This window comes from Aotus nancymaae, unplaced genomic scaffold (assembly GCF_030222135.1).
Source record: "Aotus nancymaae isolate 86718 unplaced genomic scaffold, 86718_ANA_hifiasm-v0.15.2.pri h1tg000009l, whole genome shotgun sequence".
Lineage (NCBI taxonomy): Eukaryota > Metazoa > Chordata > Mammalia > Primates > Aotidae > Aotus > Aotus nancymaae.
The window spans coordinates 1,119,474-1,140,375 of NW_026988420.1; the positions used below are offsets into that span (position 1 = coordinate 1,119,474).

The 20,902-nt window shown below is 40.8% G+C and overlaps 2 protein-coding genes across 5 annotated transcripts in view; one reads left to right on the top strand and one right to left on the bottom strand.

Annotated features, from left to right (window-relative positions):
• The window catches only part of LOC105704896 (nucleoporin p58/p45), a 54,586-nt gene extending 53,511 nt beyond the window's left edge, over positions 1-1,075 (bottom strand). For both annotated transcript variants that reach the window (XM_064373492.1, XM_064373490.1), the window contains exon 1: positions 1,008-1,075. In XM_064373492.1, the coding sequence (XP_064229562.1) occupies positions 1,008-1,060 (53 nt within the window). In that variant the 5' untranslated portion in view covers positions 1,061-1,075. The remainder of the gene's footprint in view (positions 1-1,007) is intronic.
• A 296-nt stretch (positions 1,076-1,371) lies between these two features.
• The window catches only part of MTMR6 (myotubularin related protein 6), a 48,257-nt gene continuing 28,726 nt past the window's right edge, over positions 1,372-20,902 (top strand). The window contains exon 1 of one of the 3 annotated variants that reach the window (XM_064373488.1): positions 1,372-1,389. Coding sequence is in view for 2 of the 3 variants with exons in the window: in XM_064373489.1 (XP_064229559.1) it covers positions 1,831-1,854 (24 nt within the window). In the remaining variant the exon portion in view is untranslated. Of the gene's footprint in view, positions 1,390-1,680; positions 1,855-20,902 lie in introns of those variants that run through there. The other 2 variants (XM_064373489.1, XM_012471083.3) reach the window with 2 other exon arrangements.

The following is a 20,902-nucleotide window of genomic DNA, read 5'->3' on the forward strand; positions in this document are numbered from 1 at the left end:
AGGCCCAGTTAATTTTTGTATTTTTAGTAGCAATGGGGTCTCACCATGTTGGTCAGGCTGGTCTTGAACTCCCGACCTTGTGATCCACTCGCCTCGGCCTCCCAAAGTGCTGGGATTGCAGGCGAGAGCCACCATGCCCAGCCTACTTTTCGATATATGTATTTTTTTTTCTGAGCAGGATTTGTGGGGCTTTTTTGGAGTGGTGGTGGATGTGATACTGTACTAAGGTTCGTTTCTAGGTGGTTTAATCTTTTATTACATATTTACCTTACAGGAGTCAGCAACTTCACCACAAAGGCTGTTGTGTTTAATAAGCATCTCCATTGCTTTGGCTATCTATCTGACACATAAGTAGCCATCAAAGCAAAACAAGCCAAGAGAACTTGAACAAAATGAAACTATAAGTGAAATTTATTTTAATAAAATTTTCAATTATAAAATTTTTAATTATAAAAGAAAATTTAGACGTTAGGCTTTTCTAACACCAATCACAGTAAGAAAGATGAAGATTACAAACCTTAACCCGCTTAGTACAGAATACTTACAAAACATAGAGCAGGGTTTCTTGGACTCGAACTCCTAAGGCCCGCCTCAGCCTCCCAAAGTGCTAGGATTACAGGCGTGAGCCACCGCGCCTGGCATAGAGCAGGATTTCTCAACCTCTACACTGTTGTCATCTTGGGGACGGATAATTCCTTATTGTTGGGGGTTGGTCTGGTGCCTAGTAGGGGTTTGGCCGCCACCCACCAGTTGCCCCCGCCACCACTCACCCCCCCCCGACACAACTCACGCCCCCTCCAGCCCCCCCGCCCCCCCGCACCAGTTGAGACAACCAAAAATATCTCCAGATCTTGCCGAATGTCTCCTGGAGAGAAAACTCACTCCAGGCTGAGAAGTACCACATTAGACGTATTCTAACACAAAAATTACCTGTAACCCTCATCTAGAAATGTAAACTTTTTCTTTACATAAATCAAAATTACAGAGCACGGTTATATTGAACTTACTGTTCTATAGCCAGTTTTTTCTTCACTCGGTAATGCCACAGTAACATTTTCATTATGCGATATCCCTCTACAGGATGTGTTTTAATGGATGCTGGTGCTAACATCGTATGAAATTGAGGTAGGAGGCGGGACTCTGACATCAGGCCAGATTGAGGATTAGCTAATCATCATAATTTACATAAGGAATCCGTAGCATTAGAGATTTGATTGTTTAAAATAAGGCTGGTTTCCTTATATGCTTATTTCCTTAGAATAATAATTCCAAATCTGATGATTTCCTTAGAATACATTCTTATAAGTAGACTGAGCTCAAACTAAATTTGGTGCTGTCCAGTGGTATGGCGATGGAATTCAGAACATCCTCCAGTCTTGCCTTCACCGGGTAAGAGTCTTTTACTCGGGCTTCATTCTCTTGCAGTCAGCCTGACCGCCCCGCGCCTCTGCTAGGCGGGTTCACGAAGACTGCCTCGGAATTGGTGGTGAGCAGTATCGGCCTCCTCCAGCAGGGGGCGCTGTGGAAGCCGCGGCGGTCCGGGACAAACCAGCAAGCCGCTCTAGGTCCGCGGACGCTCTGCCCGCCCACCCAGTTTTTCCCCGGGAGGCCGCGGGGTTTGGGGAAGTGTTTCTAGGAGACGGCGCTCGCCGGTTGCGCCTGCGCGGTTGACGCTACCGGGGGCGGTTGACGCTACCGGGGCCGCCTGACAGACCCGCGGCGCTGGCTGGCCAAAGGAGTTCCCGCTTGCTCTCTGTCGTTGTCACCGCCCGGTTTTTCTAGCCCCAGGGTACGCCCGTGAGACCGGCTGCCGGCTGACGTCTCCTCGCGATGGAGCATATCCGGACGACCAAGGTAGTCGGGCGCGGGACAGCCAGTCTCCGGGGGCCCTGGTCCGACCCGGCTGAAGCAGGAGGCGACGAAGGCTCAGCAGTCCTGACTGGGGCTGGCGGCTGGCCTGGCGGGGACCTGGCCCGTGGCGGGAGGGTCTGACCAGGCCTGGTCTTGGAGGGCAGGGTCAGCTTGGGCCAAGCTGGGTGCAGCAGGGGCCTCCTACGGGAGCAGGGGTCCCTCTTTCAGCATCTCGGAGTGCGTAGGGGTAAGTCCGGGAAACCGGTCACCGCCCTCCTAGCTCTACGTTTTCTGGGACAAAATTGGGGCTCCTTTAACTTTGGGGTCTTTTAGCCTTTCGTCGCCTCATCTACCGGAAAACCGGTCTTCGTGTTAACATTATGGTGCCGTGTAAGCTTGTCCTTGCTCGCGTTTTGTTCTCCGTGTCACAGACTCAACATTACGAGTTTTGGAGGAGCTGAGATCAGCACTCCGCGCCCCCTCCCTTTGCTGTCTCGGTCTCCAGTCTTTCAGATCGGGTGTTTCCGTGTCTGCGCTTCGAACTTCGGGCAGTGTCCTAAGTGTCAGTAGTCAGTTGAACAGGCGTTCTGCAGAAGGGAAAAATGTTACTCCATATTTTAAAAGGTCGAATGCAGCTTTATTCGATTGACCTTATTACACTCCATGCTTAATTTTTGTATGTGGAAGACCTTTGTTTTGAGAATGAACAAATATTTTTATTTCGTTACAAATCAAAAAGCATAAGGAAATGACGTTAGAATATCACCAAATTACGTGTCCAACGACATTTAAGTTAAACTTTAACTTTGGGAGGGAGAAAAACATAAATCGAGACGAGAAGAATTGAATAACATTTTAAGATCACTGCGAGCCCAGTGCAAGGCAGCCTCCACGTTTTGCCAAAGCTGAAGTCCCTGTTAGTTGCTGCCCATCTTAAAGTTACAGCTCGTTTAGGGAACCACCAGACGTTCGTTGTCTTCATTGTTCGAAGAAGAATTTGTGTTTTTAAAAGTTTTTTAAATGTTTCACAAACCATTTAAAGGGTCACATGAATTTTTATTAGAGCTTGTCTTTAACATTGTGCATACCATGTCTAGTAAAATTGAAGATGCTGAAAACTAACTCCTTAAAAAAATTTTTTTAAGAGAAGATAAAATAACTTGAGAATTCAAGTTGTTGGTACTTAAATTTTGAAAATAGAAGGGTGCTTAAGTCTATAACCAGCTAGTAGACGATGGAAAAGAGGCTAGAGTGGACATTGGATTAGGTTCTTGTATGGGTTCCAGATGTGTATTATATAGTAGTTATGTGCATGTGACTTCCTTCTGCACCTCCTCTGTGTATTTTTCATATACTTTCTATGGTGCTTAGCACACAATCGAAAACCAGTAAAAGGCTGGGCACGGTGGCTCATGCCTGTAATCCCAGCACTTTGGGAGGCCAAGGTAGGTGAATCACTTGAGGTCAGGAGTTGGAGACCACCCTGGCCAACCTGACGAAACTCTTGTCTTTACTAAAAATACAAAAATTAGCCAGGCGCAGTGGCAGGTACCTGTAATCCCAGCTACTCAGGAGGTTGAGGCAGGAGAATCTCTTGAACCTGGGAGGTGGAGGTTGCAGTGAGCTAAGATTGTGCCACTGCACTCCAGCCTGGGAAGTAGAGCTACACTCAGTCTCAAAAAAAAAAAAGTTAGCCGGATTCCGTGGTAGTCCCAGCTACTTGGGAGGCTGAGATGGGAGGATGGCCTGAGCCCAGGAAGTGGAGGTTGCAATGAGCCAAGATTCGCCATTACACTCCAGCGTGGGTGACATCGTGGGGGGGAAAGAAAAAAACAGTGAAAGTAAACTGAAATCTGATCAACTAGAACAAACCCTATTCTTAGGCAGATGATAAGAGTGAACAGACTTGGAAAATATTTAGGATCCCTTGGTTATTTTAAATATTTCCTCCTTCAATTTATTATGAATATATCTTTGTTTTTATTTGTAGAGTTGTAGCCCCTCTTACTAGCTCTTGAAGGTTGTCACTGGTGACTTTCATTTTGTCTGATACTCCATTTTTTTTTTTTTTTCCCCGAGACAGAGTCTCGCTCTGTCGCCTCCACCTCCCACGTTCAAGTGATTCTCCTGCCTTAGCCTCCAGAGTAGGAGGGATTACAGGCATGTACCACCATGCCCGGCTAATTTTTGTATTTTTAGTACAGATGGGGTTGCACCATGTTGGTCAGTCTGGTCTCGAACTCTTGACCTGGTGATCCACCTGCCTTGGCTCCTAAAGTGTTGGGATTACTGGTGTGAGCCAGGGATTACCACACCTGGCCCTTATATTCCTCTTTAACTACCAATTAATGAACTTTTCTTCAAGTAATGTTGTGATTTTGGCTTAACTTGACACAGTGGTCCCTTGCTGGTGGTTGAGTAAGGCCTTTTTAGAGACTAAGAGATTTCTTAGGAATTTTCTATTAAAATACTTTTCAAATATGCTCCTTTATTACTTTGGGTTGTTTTTCTACATTGGATCACTACTCTGGAGTAACATTAAGTGGGTGTGTATAGACAGCAATTAAATATTTGCTAGGTACCTAGAATGTGCCAGACACTGTATTAACTCTGGGTATACAACAGCAAGATAGAGGTGGACCTCAGGGTACATTCTGTTAATTGTTGTGTGGACTGTAACATTTTCTTAAATTATTAGCTTATTGGGAAAATAACTTATTCTTAAAAGATTGATTTGAACATAGCCAACTTTTGTTTCCATTATGCATCACCTTCACCTGGATTTAGGTAGTTTGCTGCAAAAATAAGTGTAAGTATTTAAGAACCAAAAATGGATTGTTTCAGATTTATTAGCTGTTTTGACTTCTGTGTAGCTTAGTCATTGTGATCAAGATTGACTATAGAGTGGCCTTTATGACTATTTAGTGATTTGTTTTATGTTGTTCAGCCAGTTGTATTTGATAAGTAATAATTACCATTTATTGAGCAAATGTATGTCAATATAGCCAATTATATAATATTATCACTTTATAATATGTACAATTGCATAAATATGTTAATTGATACAGTATCATCACTGATCTCTTAAATAACCCTGTCAGTTGGGTATTATTATCTCCATTTATATCTGAGGAGAAAATAGGCTTAGAGAATTTAAGTAACCTGCTCAATTAGCTCATGAGAGATAGAATTAGGATTTAAACCAAGGTTTGTTTAACTCCAAAGACTATGTATGGCTTTTCCAGAGCCTCTCTAATTGTAATCTTACTGTTAAATGTGTGTTAATGTTAATTCAGAAATAAATGCTGATAATTCTAAGAGCTTTTTTCCCCAAACCTCTTCTTGTCATAAATAAGTAATATTTATGTGGCATTGTTTCTAAATCATATTTAGGATTATTATTGCTTGCTAACCAGAGATTTATCAGATAAAGTATTTTAGTTGAATACTAATGTACATACATATCCTTCTGTTTTGGTCACATTTGGTTTGCTAACTGTATAGCATCAAAGATGTCAAGTCCCTGAATCTGGATTTCCAAAAGAGCATTTCCAAGCTATACTTATGAGTCAAATAACTGCTGCCTATCACTTTGAGCTCTAATTTTGCCATAATGACATAGTCCTGCCAAGAAACAATGAGAAATATGCAGAGACAGTTCTTCTTTATGCAGTCTTTCTCCTTTCTCTGCCAGGCTCCAGTACTTTGGCTGACATCGTATATTGATGTTGAATGATATTGTGCTATCTGTGAATGGAACTTTACTGAATGGAATGGAAGAACTTCTTTAAAGCTGTAAATGAAAGACTGATTCCTAGAGTTTGTAATGGAATGGAATGTCCCATAAAAATCTGATCCTACTAAGGTCCAAATTGAGTTATTCCAAAAGTTATGCCTAACTTGTTCTTTAGCTTGCTCCCTCTTTTTGTCACTAGAATGTGGGATCATCATGTATGTATACAAATACATCTTCTCTCTGAAAGAAGGAAGGAGATATAAAAATAAGAATGGATCAAGAATAAGGAGAAACTGGTATTATTTAAATTATCTTTTAAATAAGAGCCAGTAGGTTTTGAGGGGTACCTGAATGTTTTTTTCTAAGTAAAGTGCTATTTTGATTTTCACTAATACTATCCCATTTTACATGTGAGGAAACTGAAACCCTGAGAGAATAAATAAAATAACTTGTCCTGGCTCACACACTTAGCTCTACCAAGGAAGAGGTGGAGCTGGGAATTTGAATTTGGGTCTTCCTGATAGCAAGCCTATTTTCTTAACCACATTCTCTTGCCTCACAGAATAATGATTTAATCAGGAGATTTGATTATTCAGTTGGCGCAGTGTAAGTAAGAAAAGAGAGGGGAGAATGGATAGGAGAAGCTTACATGGTCAGATTTTTTTCTAGTAGCTAGCTGATTCTGAGAATCTAGTGTGGGTGAAAAGGTCTAGCCTCAAGAGTAGACTTGTGAGGGAGTTGTTTGTGTTTAGGTTAATCATTGAAATTTCTATTGTGGATGAGTTTATGCAAAGAGAATATGTTGAGACTGTAGAGAAGAGTCTAAACACTTAAAAAGGGGCAAGCAGCCTGGGCATGGTGGCTTATGCCTGTAATCCTAGCATTTTGGGAGGTCAAGTCAGGTGGATCACTTGAGGTCAGGAGTTTGAGACAACCCTGGCCAACATGGTGAAATCCTGTCTTACTAAAAAAAAAATTAGCTGGGCGTGGTGGCAGGCACCTGTAATCCCAGCTACTTGGGTGCTGAGGCACGAGAATCACTTAAACCAGGGAGACAGAGGTTGCAGTGAGCCGAGATTGCACCACTGCATTCCAGCCTGGGCGACAAAGCAACACTCTGTCTCAAACAAAAAGAAAGCAAGGGAGGGTGGCAAGCAGAGGAAGGGAAGCCATATGTATTTGGAAGAGGTGAAGCACAGATGGGAAGGATACAGTCTTCCCTGTTCTAATTTCCTTCTCTGTTCCATCCTCTGGCTGCTTCCTCCTCCTTGGGCCAGGCACTGTTCTAGGTTCAGACAAAAACTGCTGCCCTTATGACTTATTTTCTAGTTGGAGAAGAGATAACAAACAAAATTAAGTTCAATGTATAGTATGTTAGGTGGTGGTAAATGCTATGGATAAAAATAAAGCAAGCCAGGGCTCTGGAGAATATGAGGGTTGAGGAGGGGGTTTAAGGGAGGACCGCTATAAATCGAGTGGTTAGGGAAGCTCTTACTAACAAGGTGACTCTTGAGTACAGACCTGAAACTAATAAGGGAGTAAGCCATCCCCACATGGGGGAAGGGGATGAGAGTCCCAACAAAGGGAACAACAGGGGCAAAAACCCTTTGAGGGCATGCCTGGTTGCTAAGAACAAGCAAGACAGCTAGAGCAGGGTGAGTGAAGGAGAGCACAGTAGAAGATTAAAGTTGGGGGACAGTGGCAAGTTACTATAGTTTTGAAGCACACTAAAATCTTTGCTTTTTTTTTTTTTTTTTTTTTTTAAGTGAAATAGGAAGCCATTGATAGAAAAAGCAAAGTAAGATAAAACTGAAAAGTGCCCACTGGATTTACAATCTGAGGTTACTCTCTCGCCTCTTGAGGTCCATGACTGCTTCGTTTGATAATTGATGCAGCCAGACGCTGTTCGAGAAATTAAGATACATGAACAAAAAACATAATCTCTGCCCTCCACTTTATGAACGGCAACTTGATGTGCTCTTTCATTTTGAAAGAGAATTCTTGGCAGGATGTCAGTATGAAATGATTCTGAGAGTCCCAGATGAGTGCCTGGGTATAGGGAAGGAGCGTGACAAACCAGAGGAGCAGTGATGGTGCATTTTCTACTTCAGTAGCCACAGCATCTGTTGTTTAGAAATCTGCTGATGTTGTATATAGTTGTAGAATAAGTACAACTGTTGGTCACAGAAGTCTGATTGAAAAAGGCCATTGGTTCCTTCCTGTCCCAGAAGCCACTTTTTCTTTGGGGATAAAGAGGTGTCTGAATTTTCTGAATGTTATTCTGTTTGTGTGTTTTTCTTTTCTTTCTTTTTTTTTTTTTTAATTGCATTTTAGGTTTTGGGGTACATGTGAAAATCATGCAAGGTTGTTGCATAGGTGCATACGTGGCAGTGTCATTTGCTGCCTTCCTCCCCTTCACCTATATCTGGCATTTCTCCCCATGCTATCCCTCCCCAACTCCCCACCCCCACTCTGTCCCCCCCACTCCCCCCAACAGACCCCAGTGTATAGTGCTCCCCTCCCTGTGTCCATGTGTTCTCATTGTTCAACACCCACCTATGAGTGAGAACATGTGGTGTTTGATTTTGTGTTCTTGTGTCAGTTTGCTGAGAATGATGGTTTCCAGGTTCATCCATGTCCCTACAAAGGACGCGAACTCATCGTTTTCGATGGCTGCATAATATTCCATGGTGTATATGTGCCACATTTTTCCTGTCCAGTCTATCATTGATGGGCATTTGGGTTGGTTCCAGGTCTTTGCTATTGCAAACTGTGCTGCAATGAACATTCGTGTGCATGTGTCCTTATAGTAGAATGATTTATAATCCTTTGGATATATACCCAGTAATGGGATCACTGGGTCAAATGGAATTTCTATTTCTAGGTCCTTGAGGAATCGCCACACTGTTTTCCACAATGGTTGAACTAATTTACACTCCCACCAACAGTGTATAAGTGTTCCTATTTCTCCACATCCTCTCCAGCATCTGTTGTCTCCAGATTTTTTAATGATCGCCATTCTAACTGGCGTGAGATGGTATCTCAATGTAGTTTTGATTTGCATTTCTCTAATGACCAGTGATGATGAGCATTTTTTCATATGCTTGTTGGCCTCATGTATGTCTTCTTTTATAAAGTACCTGTTCATATCCTTTGCCCATTTTTAAATGGGCTTGTTTGTTTTCTTCTTGTAAATCTGTTTTAGCTCGTTGTAAATTCTGGATATCAGCCCTTTGTCAGACGGGTAGGCTGCAAAAATTTTTTCCCATTCTGTTGGTTGCCGATTCACTCTGTTGACTGTTTCTTTTGCCGTGCAGAAGCTGTGGAGTTTGATCAGGTCCCATTTGTCTATTTTGGCTTTTGTTGCCAATGCTTTTGGTGTTTTGGTCATAAAGTCCTTGCCTACGCCTATGTCCTGAATGGTTTTGCCTAGGTTTTCTTCTAGGATTTTTATGGCGTTAGGTCTTATGTTTAAGTCTTTAATCCATCTGGAGTCAATTTTAGTGTAAGGTGTCAGGAAGGGGTCGAGTTTCTGCTTTCTGTATATGGCTAGCCAGTTTTCCCAACACCACTTATTGAACAGGGAATCCTTTCCCCATTGCTTGTTTTTGTTGGGTTTGTCGAAGGTCGGGTGGTTGTAGATGTGTTGTGTCGCCTCCGACGCCTCTGTTCTGTTCCATTGGTCTATATCTCTGTTTTGGTACCAGTACCATGCTGTTTTGATTACTGTAGCCTTGTAGTAGAGTTTGATGTCTGGTAGTGTGATGCCTCCTGCTTTGTTCTTTTTGCTTAGAATTGACTTGGCTATGCAGGCTCTCTTTTGGTTCCATATGAAGTTTAAGGTGTTTTTTTCCAGTTCTGTGAAGAAGGTCATTGGTATCTTGATGGGGATAGCGTTGAATCTGTAAATTACTTTGAGCAGTATGGCCATTTTCACGATATTGATTCTTCCTAACCATGAACATGGAATGTTTCTCCATCTGTTTGTGTCCTCTCTTATTTCGTTGAGCAGTGGTTTGTAGTTCTCCTTGAAGAGGTCCTTTACGTTCCTTGTTAGTTGTATTCCTAGATATTTTATTCTCTTTGTAGCAATTGTGAATGGCAGTTCGTTCTTGATTTGGCTCTCTTTAAGTCTGTTATTGGTGTATAGAAATGCTTGTGATTTTTGCACATTGATTTTGTATCCTGAGACTTTGCTGAAGTTGCTTATCAGTTTCAGGAGATTTTGGGCTGAGATGATGCGGTCTTCTAGATATACAATCATGTTGTCTGCAAATAGAGACAATTTGACTTCCTCCTTTCCTAATTGAATACCCTTTATTTCCTTTTCTTGCCTGATTGCTCTGGCTAGAACTTCCAGTACTGTATTGAATAGGAGTGGTGAGAGAGGGCATCCTTGTCTAGTGCCAGATTTCAAAGGGAATGCTTCCAGTTTTTGCCCATTCAGTATGATATTGGCTGTTGGTTTGTCGTAAATAGCTTTTATTATTTTGAGATACGTTCCGTCGATACCTAGTTTACTGAGAGTTTTTAGCATAAAGGGCTGTTGAATTTTGTCGAAGGCCTTCTCTGCATCAATTGAGATAATCATGTGGTTTTTGTCTTTGGTTCTGTTTATGTGGTGAATTACATTTATAGACTTGCGTATATTGAACCATCCCCAGGATGAATCCTACTTGATCATGGTGGATAAGCTTTTTGATGTGCTGTTGCAATTGGCTTGCCAGTATTTTATTGAAGATTTTTGCATCTATGTTCATCATGGATATTGGCCTGTAGTTTTCTTTTCTTGTTGAGTCTCTGCCGGGTTTTGGTATTAGGATGATGTTGGTCTCATAAAATGATTTGGGAAGGATTCCCTCTTTTTGGATTATTTGGAATAGTTTCAGTAGGAATGGTACCAGTTCCTCTTTGTATGTCTGGTAGAATTCGGCTGTGAACCCATCTGGACCTGGGCTTTTTTTGGGTGGTAGGCTCTTAATTGCTGCCTCGACTTCAGACCTTGTTATTGGTCTATTCAGGGTTTCGACTTCTTCCTGGTTTAGGCTTGGGAGAAGGCAACTGTCCAGGAATTTATCCATTTCTTCCCAGTTTTCTAGTTTATGTGCATAGAGTTGCTTGTAATAATCTCTGATGATGATTTGAATTTCTGTGGAATCTGTGGTGATATCCCCTTTATCGTTTTTTATTGCATCTATTTGGTTATTCTCTCTTTTCTTTTTTATTAGTCTGACTAGTGGTCTGTCTATTTTGTTGATCTTCTCAAAAAACCAGCTCCTGGATTTATTGATTTTTTGTAGGGTTTTTCGTGTCTCTATCTCCTTCAATTCTGCTTTGATCTTAGTTATTTCTTGTCTTCTGCTAAGTTTTGAGTTTTTTTGATCTTGCTCCTCTAGCTCTTTCAATTTTGATGATAGGGTGTCAATTTTAGATCTCTCCTTTCTCCTCATGTGGGCACTTATTGCTATATATTTTCCTCTAGAGACTGCTTTATATGTGTCCCAGAGATTCTGGTATGTGGTCTCTTCGTTCTCGTTGGTTTTGAAGAACATCTTCATTTCTGCCTTCATTTCAGTGTTTATCCAGTCTACATTCAGGAGAAAGTTGTTCATTTTCCATGAAGCTGTGTGGTTCTGGGTTGGTTTCTGAATTCTGAGTTCTAACTTGATTGCACTGTGGTCTGAGAGACTGTTTGTTATGGTTTCCGTTCTTTTGCATTTGCTGAGGAGTGATTTACTTCCAATTATGTGGTCAATTTTAGAGTAGGTGTGATGTGGTACTGAGAAGAATGTATATTCTGTGGATTTGGGGTGGAGAGTTCTGTAAATGTCTATTAGGTTTGCTTGTTCCAGGTCCAGGTTCAAGTCCTGGATATCCTTGTTAATTTTCTGTCTCGTTGATCTGTCTAATATTAACAATGGGGTGTTGAAGTCTCCCACTATTATTGTGTGGGAGTATAGGTCTCTTTGTAATTCTTTAAGAACTTGCCTTATGTATTTGGGTGCTCCTGTATTAGCCGCATATATATTTATGATCATTAGCTTTTCTTGTTGCATTGATCCCTTTACCATTATGTAATGTCCTTCTTTGTCTCTTTTGATCTTTGTTGCTTTAAAGTCTATTTTATCAGAGATGAGAATTGCAACTCCTGCTTTTTTTTGCTCTCCGTTTGCTTGGTAAATCTTCCTCCATCCCTTTATTTTGAGTCTTTGTGTATCCTTGCATGTGAGGTGGGTTTCCTGGATACAGCACACTGATGGGTTTTGGCTTTTTATCCAATTTGCCAATCTGTGTCTTTTGATTGGGGCATTTAGTCCGTTTACATTTAGGGTTAATATCGTTATGTGTGAATTTGATCCTGTCATTTTGATGCTAGCTGGCTGTTTTTCCCATTGGTTGATGCAGATTCTTCATTGTGTTGATGCTCTTTACCATTTCATGTGTTTTTGGAGTGGCTGGTTCTGGTTGTTCTTTTCTATGTGTAGTGCCTCCTTCAGGAGCTCTTGTAAAGCTGGTCTGGTGGTGATGAAATCTCTGAGTTCTTGCTTGTTCACAAAGGATTTTATTTTTCCTTCACTTATGAAGCTTAGTTTGGCTGGATATGAAATTCTGGGTTGAAAGTTCTTTTCTTTAAGGATGTTGAATATTGGCCCCCACTCTCTTCTGGCCTGTAGGGTTTCTGCTGAGAGATCTGCTGTGAGTCTGATGGGCTTCCCTTTGTGGGTAACCCGACCTTTCTCTCTGGCTGCCCTTAGTATTTTCTCCTTCATTTCAACCCTGGTGAATCTGACAATTATGTGCCTTTGGGTTGCTCTTCTAGAGGAATATCTTTGTGGTGTTCTCTGTATTTCCTGTACTTGAATATTGGCCTGCCTTGCTAGGTTGGGGAAGTTTTCCTGGATAATATCCTGGGGAGTATTTTCCAGCTTGGATGCATTCTCTTCATCACATTCAGGTACCCCCATCAAACGTAGATTAGGTCTTTTCACATAGTCCCATATTTCTTGTTGGCTTTGTTCATTCCTTTTTACCCTGTTTTCTCTAATCTTGCCTTCTCATTTTATTTCATTGAGTTGATCTTCTACCTCTGATATCCTTTCTTCTGCTTGGTCAATTCGGCTGTTGAAACTTGTGCGTGCTTCGCGAAGTTCTCGTGTTGTGTTTTTCAGCTCCATCAATTCACTCATATTCCTCTCTAAGTTGTCCATTCTCGTTAGCATTTCATCAAGTCTTTTTTCAAGGTTCTTAGTTTCTTTGCATTGGGTTAGAACATGTTCTTTTAGCTCATGAAAGTTTCTTATTATCCACTTTCTGAAAGCTGATTCTGTCATTTCATCACACTCATTCTCCATCCAGTCTTGTTCCCTTGCTGGTGGGGAGTTGTGCTCGCTTGTAGGAGGAGAAGTGTTCTGATTTTGGGTGTTTTCATCCTTTTTGCGCTGGTTTCTTCCCATCTTTGTGGATTTATCCGCCTATCGACTTTGTAGTTGCTGTCTTTCTGATTTTGGTAATTTTAAGTCTGCAGTAGCAGAACTCATAAGCCCCCTTTTTCTTCCCTCCCGGTGTTCTGTCCCAGGGAGTTAGGGCTTTATATTTTCCGCTGTCTTGTTGTTGCTTTCCCTGCCCACAAGGTGGCAGCCTAGTCGCACTCAGCCTGCAGAGGCTTTGCTGAGCTGCTGTGGGCTCCGCCCAGCTTCCTTGTGAACTTCCCTGCAGTCCTGTTTATAGGGGTGTAGTTAGAACTGCTTCCGCTATGTTGGCCCGCCCCTGTAGTGAGGGAGTCTCTGTAGTGACAGGCTGCCTTGGTTACAGCAAATTGCCCTGGGAACTGCAGAGTGTATCCTAATGGAGGGCGCCCCTCCCCCACAGAGCTGGACCGACCCGGGTTCAGTTGTGTTTCCTGTGGCGCTTTCTTTGCTGTGGAATCTCCTGGCTTGACTCCCTGTTTCAGCTCCCCTTGCTGGCTTACCGGGGACTCGGTCTCACTCACTCTGCGGGAGGAGCCACTGCCCCTGCCTCAGGGTGCAGGCCGAGCGGCTGCGCCAGTCAAACCAGCCGCGCTGGCGACCCATGGGGCTCTTCTGCCTGTGAATCTCCTGGTCTGTGGGCAGTAAAAGTCCGCTGCCCTGTGAGCCGTTGCGTCAGCCGAAGCGGCGGCTCTGAGATTCATGGCGCGTTTTTGCCCAGGGAATCTCCTGGCTTGACTCCCTGTTTCAGCTCCCCTTGCTGGCTTACAGGGGACTCGGTCGCACTCACTCTGCAGAAGGAGCCGCTGCTCCCTGCCTCAGGGTGCAGGCCTAGCGGCCACGCCACTCAAACCAGCAGCACTGGCGACCTGTGGTGGTCTTCCCCCTGTGAATCTCCTGGTCTGTGGGCAGTAAAAATCCATCTGGAAATGCAGCGTCCACTCACCCTCTGCGCTTTCTCTCGAAGCTGCAATCGCGAGTTCCTCCTAATCGGCCATCTTGGATCTCTCCATGTGTTTTTCAAAACAAAAACTCCCTGTGTTCTTCATTTCCAACTTTTTCTTTTTTTCTTTTCCTTTCCTTTTCCTTTCCTCTTTTCTCTTTCCCCTTTCCTTTCTCCCTTCTTCTTTGTCCTTTCTCCTGTCTTTCTCCTTTCCTTTCCAATAGGACCTCACTCTGTCACCTAGGCTGGAGTGCAGTGGTATGATCATAGCTCATTGCAGTCTCTACTTCCTGGGCTCAAGCAATCCTCCTGCCTCCACCTCCCAAGTAGCTGGGTCTACAGGTGCATGCCACCATTTTCAGCTAGTTAAAAAACAATTTTTTTTCCCTGTGGAGATAAGGGTGTCACTGTGTTGCCCAGTCTGGTTCTCAGACTCCTTGTCTCAAGCAGTCCTCCTGCCTTGGCCTCCCAAAGTGTTGGGATTACAGGCGTGAGCCACTACACCTGGCCCCAACATTTCCTGAATATAATTCTGTGTGTGTGTGGGAGGGTTCTCTGTGTTTTCTAATTCTAACTTCATAATTGGCTGAAATTTGAACTTTCTGCATAGACGATTAGGGTACCTTTTAGTGCAGGCCCATAGTTGGCAACAATTCAACTAAATAGTCCTTAAAGTAATGTGCGTTGGCATTTACCATTCCTCCCCAAAGTGACATCTTCCAGTTCCTTTCTCCTTGCCCCATTTTCTTTCTTCATTTGTTCTTTCTTTTCCCAAAGACTTTTTTCCATTTACTTTTTGGTTGTGATGATACCTATAATTTAAGGATCATAACACTGTTTCTGTAGTACCTCAGTGATAGTGACCTGAAAGAGTTATAGTTGCTTCCTAAACATCTGACTTAACACATTTCCAAGAAAAGACTGGGGAAAATCTTGTAGCAACATCTGTAAAATACTTTTAGTTCCTTGGTGAAAGGGGGAAATATAAAGAAGCAGTTGGTTTTTAGAAGTTGACTAAGTCTGTGGTTTGAAATTTGTATGCCAGTGATTTTAGCAATGAAAAAGATTTGATTTCCCCTCATTAGGGGTGAAGGGTGGGATTTGCCAAAAACAGCAAAATAATCAGTGTTTTTTCTCAGAAATTCTCTTATTGAGAACTTTAGGGTAAATACTAAATAAATGTTTTGGAATAATTTCAGATTAATTTCACTATCTGTCAATTCATACAGAAATTGTCCTATTGAAGCAGTTGTATGTAATGATTTTCCATTATATGGATTTGAATGTAAGTTGGCATATGCTAAGGTAGTCCTCAGTTTATTAAAGACATTTTTTTCTTTTGGACTTTTTCTTCTCTGTATTACTTTATCTTAGAGAATGGCAACCAGTGTGACAAGCTTAAAACCCTTAAGATACCTCTGTTTTTCCTCCTCTCTTGCTTCCTTTATCAGTTTGTTCTTATCTCAAGATGGACTTCCTCTCTGTCACAGCTTACTCCAGGCCCTAATATCAACCAGTCACCTCGATAGCTTCATTAGCTTCTTACCTGGTTGCCCTTAATCAACCCAGCATTTTCTCCACTTTGACACTGGAATGATCTTATAAGCCATATTTGCTAATAGACTACTGTACTTTAAAACCTCTTTATCTTTGTTAATCTACAGCACAGATTCTGTACCTTAACATATGTGTTTTTTTTATCAGATAAAATGTTACGCCTCTGCTATTGAGACATAAATGTTATATCTCCTCTGTTGAGAATTTTCTATTTTCTCTGCATTCCTGTTAGTGAAGAACATTTTGTTGATCTTTGCTTTCATCATTTTCAGTGGTTTTTTCCAACTATAGAACACCTAGAATATATAATTTTCTTTTTAAACTCCAAATGCATCCTTCTTTTTTGTTTATTTGAACTTAACTGGACAGTAGCTTGACATAGAAGACTGTCAGGGCTCTACCTACTTCACCGGATTACTAACTACAGTAGATTTTGCAAATATTTACTTGAACACTTTATTGCTTATATTTATTAGGCAAATAAAGATAGAGTACCTGTATTATTCCATTTTCACACTGCAATAAAGAACAACTCAAGACTGGGTAATTTATAAAGGAAAGAGGTTTAATTGATTCACAGTTCTACATGGCTAGGGAGGCCTCAGAAAACTTAACAATCTTGGTAGAAGGCAAAGGAGAAGCAAGGCTATCTTCTCATGGTGGCAGAAGAGAGAGAGAGAGCAAAGGGGGAAATTGCCCCACTTGAAAACCATCAGATCTCATGAGAACTCACTCACTGTTATGAGAGAACAGCATGGGGGAACCACCCCCAAGATTCAATCACCTCCCATCAGGTCTCTCCCACCACACATGGGGATTACAATCCAAGGTGAAATTTGAATGGGGACACAGAGCCAAACCATACCATTACCTGACATTTATTATCCAACCTTTCAATAGCCCTCTGAAAAGAGATTATTGTCCTTATTTTAGAGGTAAAGAAATGAGATCCAGATAGATCAGCCTTTAGTTGATAGCCAGTACATTTTTGTTGAGTGAAATAGTAAACTCTTTCCTGATAGTATGTATTTATCTGCATGTTTTCCAAAGATATATGTGTGTTTGTGTGTGTACGTGCATGTAGTGCAGTTGTGCATTTTATTTTATTTTATTTTATTTTATGACAGAGTCTCGCTCTGTCAGCCAGGCTGGAGTGCAGTGACTCAGCCTCTGTTCACTGCAGTCTTTGCCTCCAGGGTTCAAGTGATTCTTATGCCTCAGCCTCCCGAGTAGCTGGGATTACAGGTGTGCACCACCATGCCCAACTAATTTTTATATTTTTAGTAAAGAAGAGGTTTTGCCATGTTGGCTAGGCTGGTCTCAAACTCTTGGGCTCAGGTGATTGCCCACCTCTGCCTCCCAAAGTGCTGGGATTCCAGATATGAGCCATGGCACCCAGTAGTAATTGTGCATTTTAAAGGATCAAATTTGTAATAAACTCCTTTAAAAAGTGGGAGAGCTAGATAAGCTGAGGCTGTAAATATTTTGGAAAAGAGCCAAAGGTAGAGAAGGAAGCTAGCCTCATGTGTGTTAAGGGTCAGAAAAATTAATTTGGAGTTAAAGTTAGAAGGAATATCTGTTGCGTAAGAATGAGCAGGTGAATTTGTGAAAAATAGAGATTCTTGGTCTTCATTTCCTCAGATGACTGAGTGAAGTTGGGATGAGGCTTTGGATTTGTACTTTCGCAGAGTTTTAGAGGTGAGTCATGAACAGCTAGGATTTGAATCATGTATAGCTGACCAAAATGAAAGATCTAACCAAGATAATTTCAGATTATTTTGCATGTAAAACTAGGGGGAATCAGGAAATAGGCTTAGAGTATTGGAAAGAGCATTTTCACAAATTTCCCATCTTGATAAGAGACTCAGCCAGAAAGAATTACACAATTCTAGAGGAGTGATTTTATTCTAATTGAGTGATAGAGGATTGAAAGTCCAAACAGGTACTACACACAGAAAAAACACCCAAAACAAAAAACTGAACTATACCTATGTGTTCTACTAGTAGTTTGTCTATTTGTTTTTAGTTGTTGCTGATTTATTCAAGAATTACTGAATGAATACCTACTGTTCACCCACTGTGTAGGGAAAAGATAGCAGAGAGAGGGGAAAAGTATAATGGGATAAAGAAGAATCTTATTTAATAAATTGAATGATTTCAACAAAAGGGATCACTGGTAAATTGGGCACACCTTCTGATTTTCACCTGGGGGAAATAATTTTTCTGTGGCAGTTCATCTTAGTTCAAGAGACATTTATTCTGTCAGTCACTCTGCTAGCCAATAGGAGATATTCATGCATAAATGAAAGACAGTCTTTGCCCTGGGCTATGTTATAGTCTTTAGTGGAAAAAACAGATACATGAACAGAGGCTTTCATTATAATTTAGGAATTACTTTAATAGTGGTGAAAAGGGCAGATTTAAAAATATTTAGGTGATACAAATGGTAGGAATCGGTGATTGAATGTTAGGGGCTGAGAAAAAGTCATAGGATGATTCACAGATTTCCAGTGTTCCAGTGTGGGTGACTTGATGAGGATGAAGAATAACATTAACTCACATCCAAAATACAGAATTAGAAACATATCTGTGAGGGGTGGGAGGGGAAATCAGTTTTGTTTTCAGTATGTATAATATGACTCAAACACATCTATGTGGAGGCAGTGTAGCATAGTGGGAAGGTGTTTTGGCTTGGGAATCAGACCATGTAGGGTTATAACTAAGCTATGTATGACTTTGAGATAACTAACCAACCCTACCAAGTCTCAGTTTCTGTGCGGACAGTGCTAGTACATACTACACAGAAGATGTGAAAAGTAAAAGAAATAATGTATGTTAAGTACTTAGCACTAGGCACATAGTGAGACCTCAATCGTATGTGTGAACTCAGGAGATGTCCAGTTTGGGGAGTTATTAACATATAGGCTAAAATAATGACAGTAGGTAAGATTCCTATAGAGAATGGACCCTTGAGGAAGAGTAGTAGTGAACAGGGGTTGGACAGAGAGGAATAAAATCCAAATGAAAAGTGGTATGATCGTTTTCTATGTATAGAAGCTTTGTAGATAATTGTGCTTCTTAGAGAAGTTGCAATTTAAGGTTTTTGATTGGAGCACAACAGGGATATTTATGACCTTTGAAAAATTCACAAATTTAAAATTTCACATGAATTTCTTTTAAAAGCAAACTTCCTATTTAATTAAATAGTAATAAAATCAGCCCCTCGCTACTTTTAAACTACTTGCCAATATACTTTTTAATTTTTTCTGAGAAGCTATTGGAAACTCTACGGAATGATGTAGACACAAATTATTTGCTTGAGTAGTGCTGATACTTTAAGGTTACCATAAGTTACCTTTATTTCCTTATATATTCATCAATTGTCTTCTTGTTAGAGCCTTAAAAACTTTGTTTTAATAGCTTAGAAAATGATACGGTTTGGCTCTGTGTCCCGACCCAAAAAGATAGGCGAGATCTATATTACAGCAATTGCTCAGTGCTGGTTGGCTGCAGTGCCCTTTCCAGCCAAGTGAAGCACAACAAACAGGAGTAAACAGTGGTTGATCCCATTTGTCTTAAAAGATGTTTAAGTTTTGGTTTGCAATGTGTCGTAAAATGAAGCTAGATTTTTATGTAAGGAAGAAATGGTCCTAAACAATGAAATAAATGTTTACATCTAAGAGAAATCTTTATTCAAGTTTATAAGTAGGAAGCCTTCCTGTTTTCTTTCTTTCTTTTTTTTTTTTAAGACAGTTTTGCTCTTACTGTCCAGGCTGGAGTGCAATGGTGTGATCTTGGCTCACTCAGCCTCTGCCTCCCAGGTTCAGGTGATTCTCCTGCCTCCTGAGTAGCTGGGGTTACAGGCATGTGCCACCACACCCAGCTAATTTTGTATTTTTAGTAGAGATGGGGTTTCTCCATGTTGGTTAGTCTGGTCTTGAACTCCTGATCTCAGGTGATCCACCTGCCTCAGCCTCCCAGATAAAAGTAATTTATACTACTTTTGAAATGAGAAGGCTTACAGGTGTGAGCCACTGCACACAGTCAGCCTTCTTAGTTTCTTGAAGGACAATATATAATAATGATCAGACAGTTTTTTGTGTTAACAAATCAACTGTCAGACCATAGCTATTTAAATTAGATTATATCTCTAAGTTTCTAGAGGAAAGTGTTAAAACTGAATTAATTATCTTACCTGTGCAAGTGAAGTTTTGTATCAAAAACAAATTTTTAAATTTTACATTTAAATTTTAACTTTTTGAACAAGTGCTGTTATAAGCAAAAACTTTCCATGGAAGTTACTTTGTGGAAGTGGGGAAGGGAGGGAGAAGCCAATCAGCCTTTTAAATGGTAGTGATTGATTACTTTGAAAATTTTAATTTTATTATGTGACATTTTGTTCAATTAGTAATGATAATGAAATATATTAATAAATGGGAGAAAATTACAGAATTAATGAGCTAGTGGTTATCTATGTAGATGATTTTGAAGATATAGATAATTTTTAAAAACTGTCTACAACCTGCTGGTACACATAAATTAACATTTCTTAGGTTGGTAGTGGTTATTTTACTTTGTTCCGTAAGAATTAGTCATAAAAAGATGCCCAGCAGTAGTCTCCTGCACATTCCTGGTCAGCCCTAGTCCCACTCTCCACTCTTGTGGCAACATCGTGTGTGTGTGTGTGTGTGTGTGTGTGTGTGTGTGTGTGTGTACGTACTAGTATTCATAAAGACATACTATATACCTGATCAGCTCAGGCACTAGAGGAGGCCAAAGTAGCATAGGGCATAAATTATGCCAGGGAATTCAGAGCTAGAGGAATACAAGGCTAACACATAAGTAATGAACTAATTTTCTAAGAAGGATTCATGTCAGGAGGCAGGATGTTAGTGAGTTTTGAAGAATGCTTACCACTTAGCTAAAGCAGAAGAGACCATTTTAGGAACAGAGAACAGTGTAAGTAAAAGCCCAGCGCTGGACAAAAAACAATCATTGCCCTGTTGTGGGATAGTGAGGGGAATATAGAGACTAAGTTGGAGTTGACAACCATTTAACTGTTTCCTCATTTAGTTTTCTGGTAGTTTACTTTAAAACTCTAGATAGTAATATGTTTATTTTTTAATTTTCCAACTTTAGATAAAAATGTTGACTCTTGGGTATGAAAAATGTTTTTGCTTATTTGTACTGCACCCCTCTTTTTCTTGCTCCTCTGAATATAAGTGTTACTGTTTTTTTACAATGTGGTTCTCTATTGGTTACATTTGTAACTATAAATAATCTCTATGTTGTTTGTGGCTTATACATTCCCCAAAAAGATATATGGAATTTAACACTAATATTAAATAA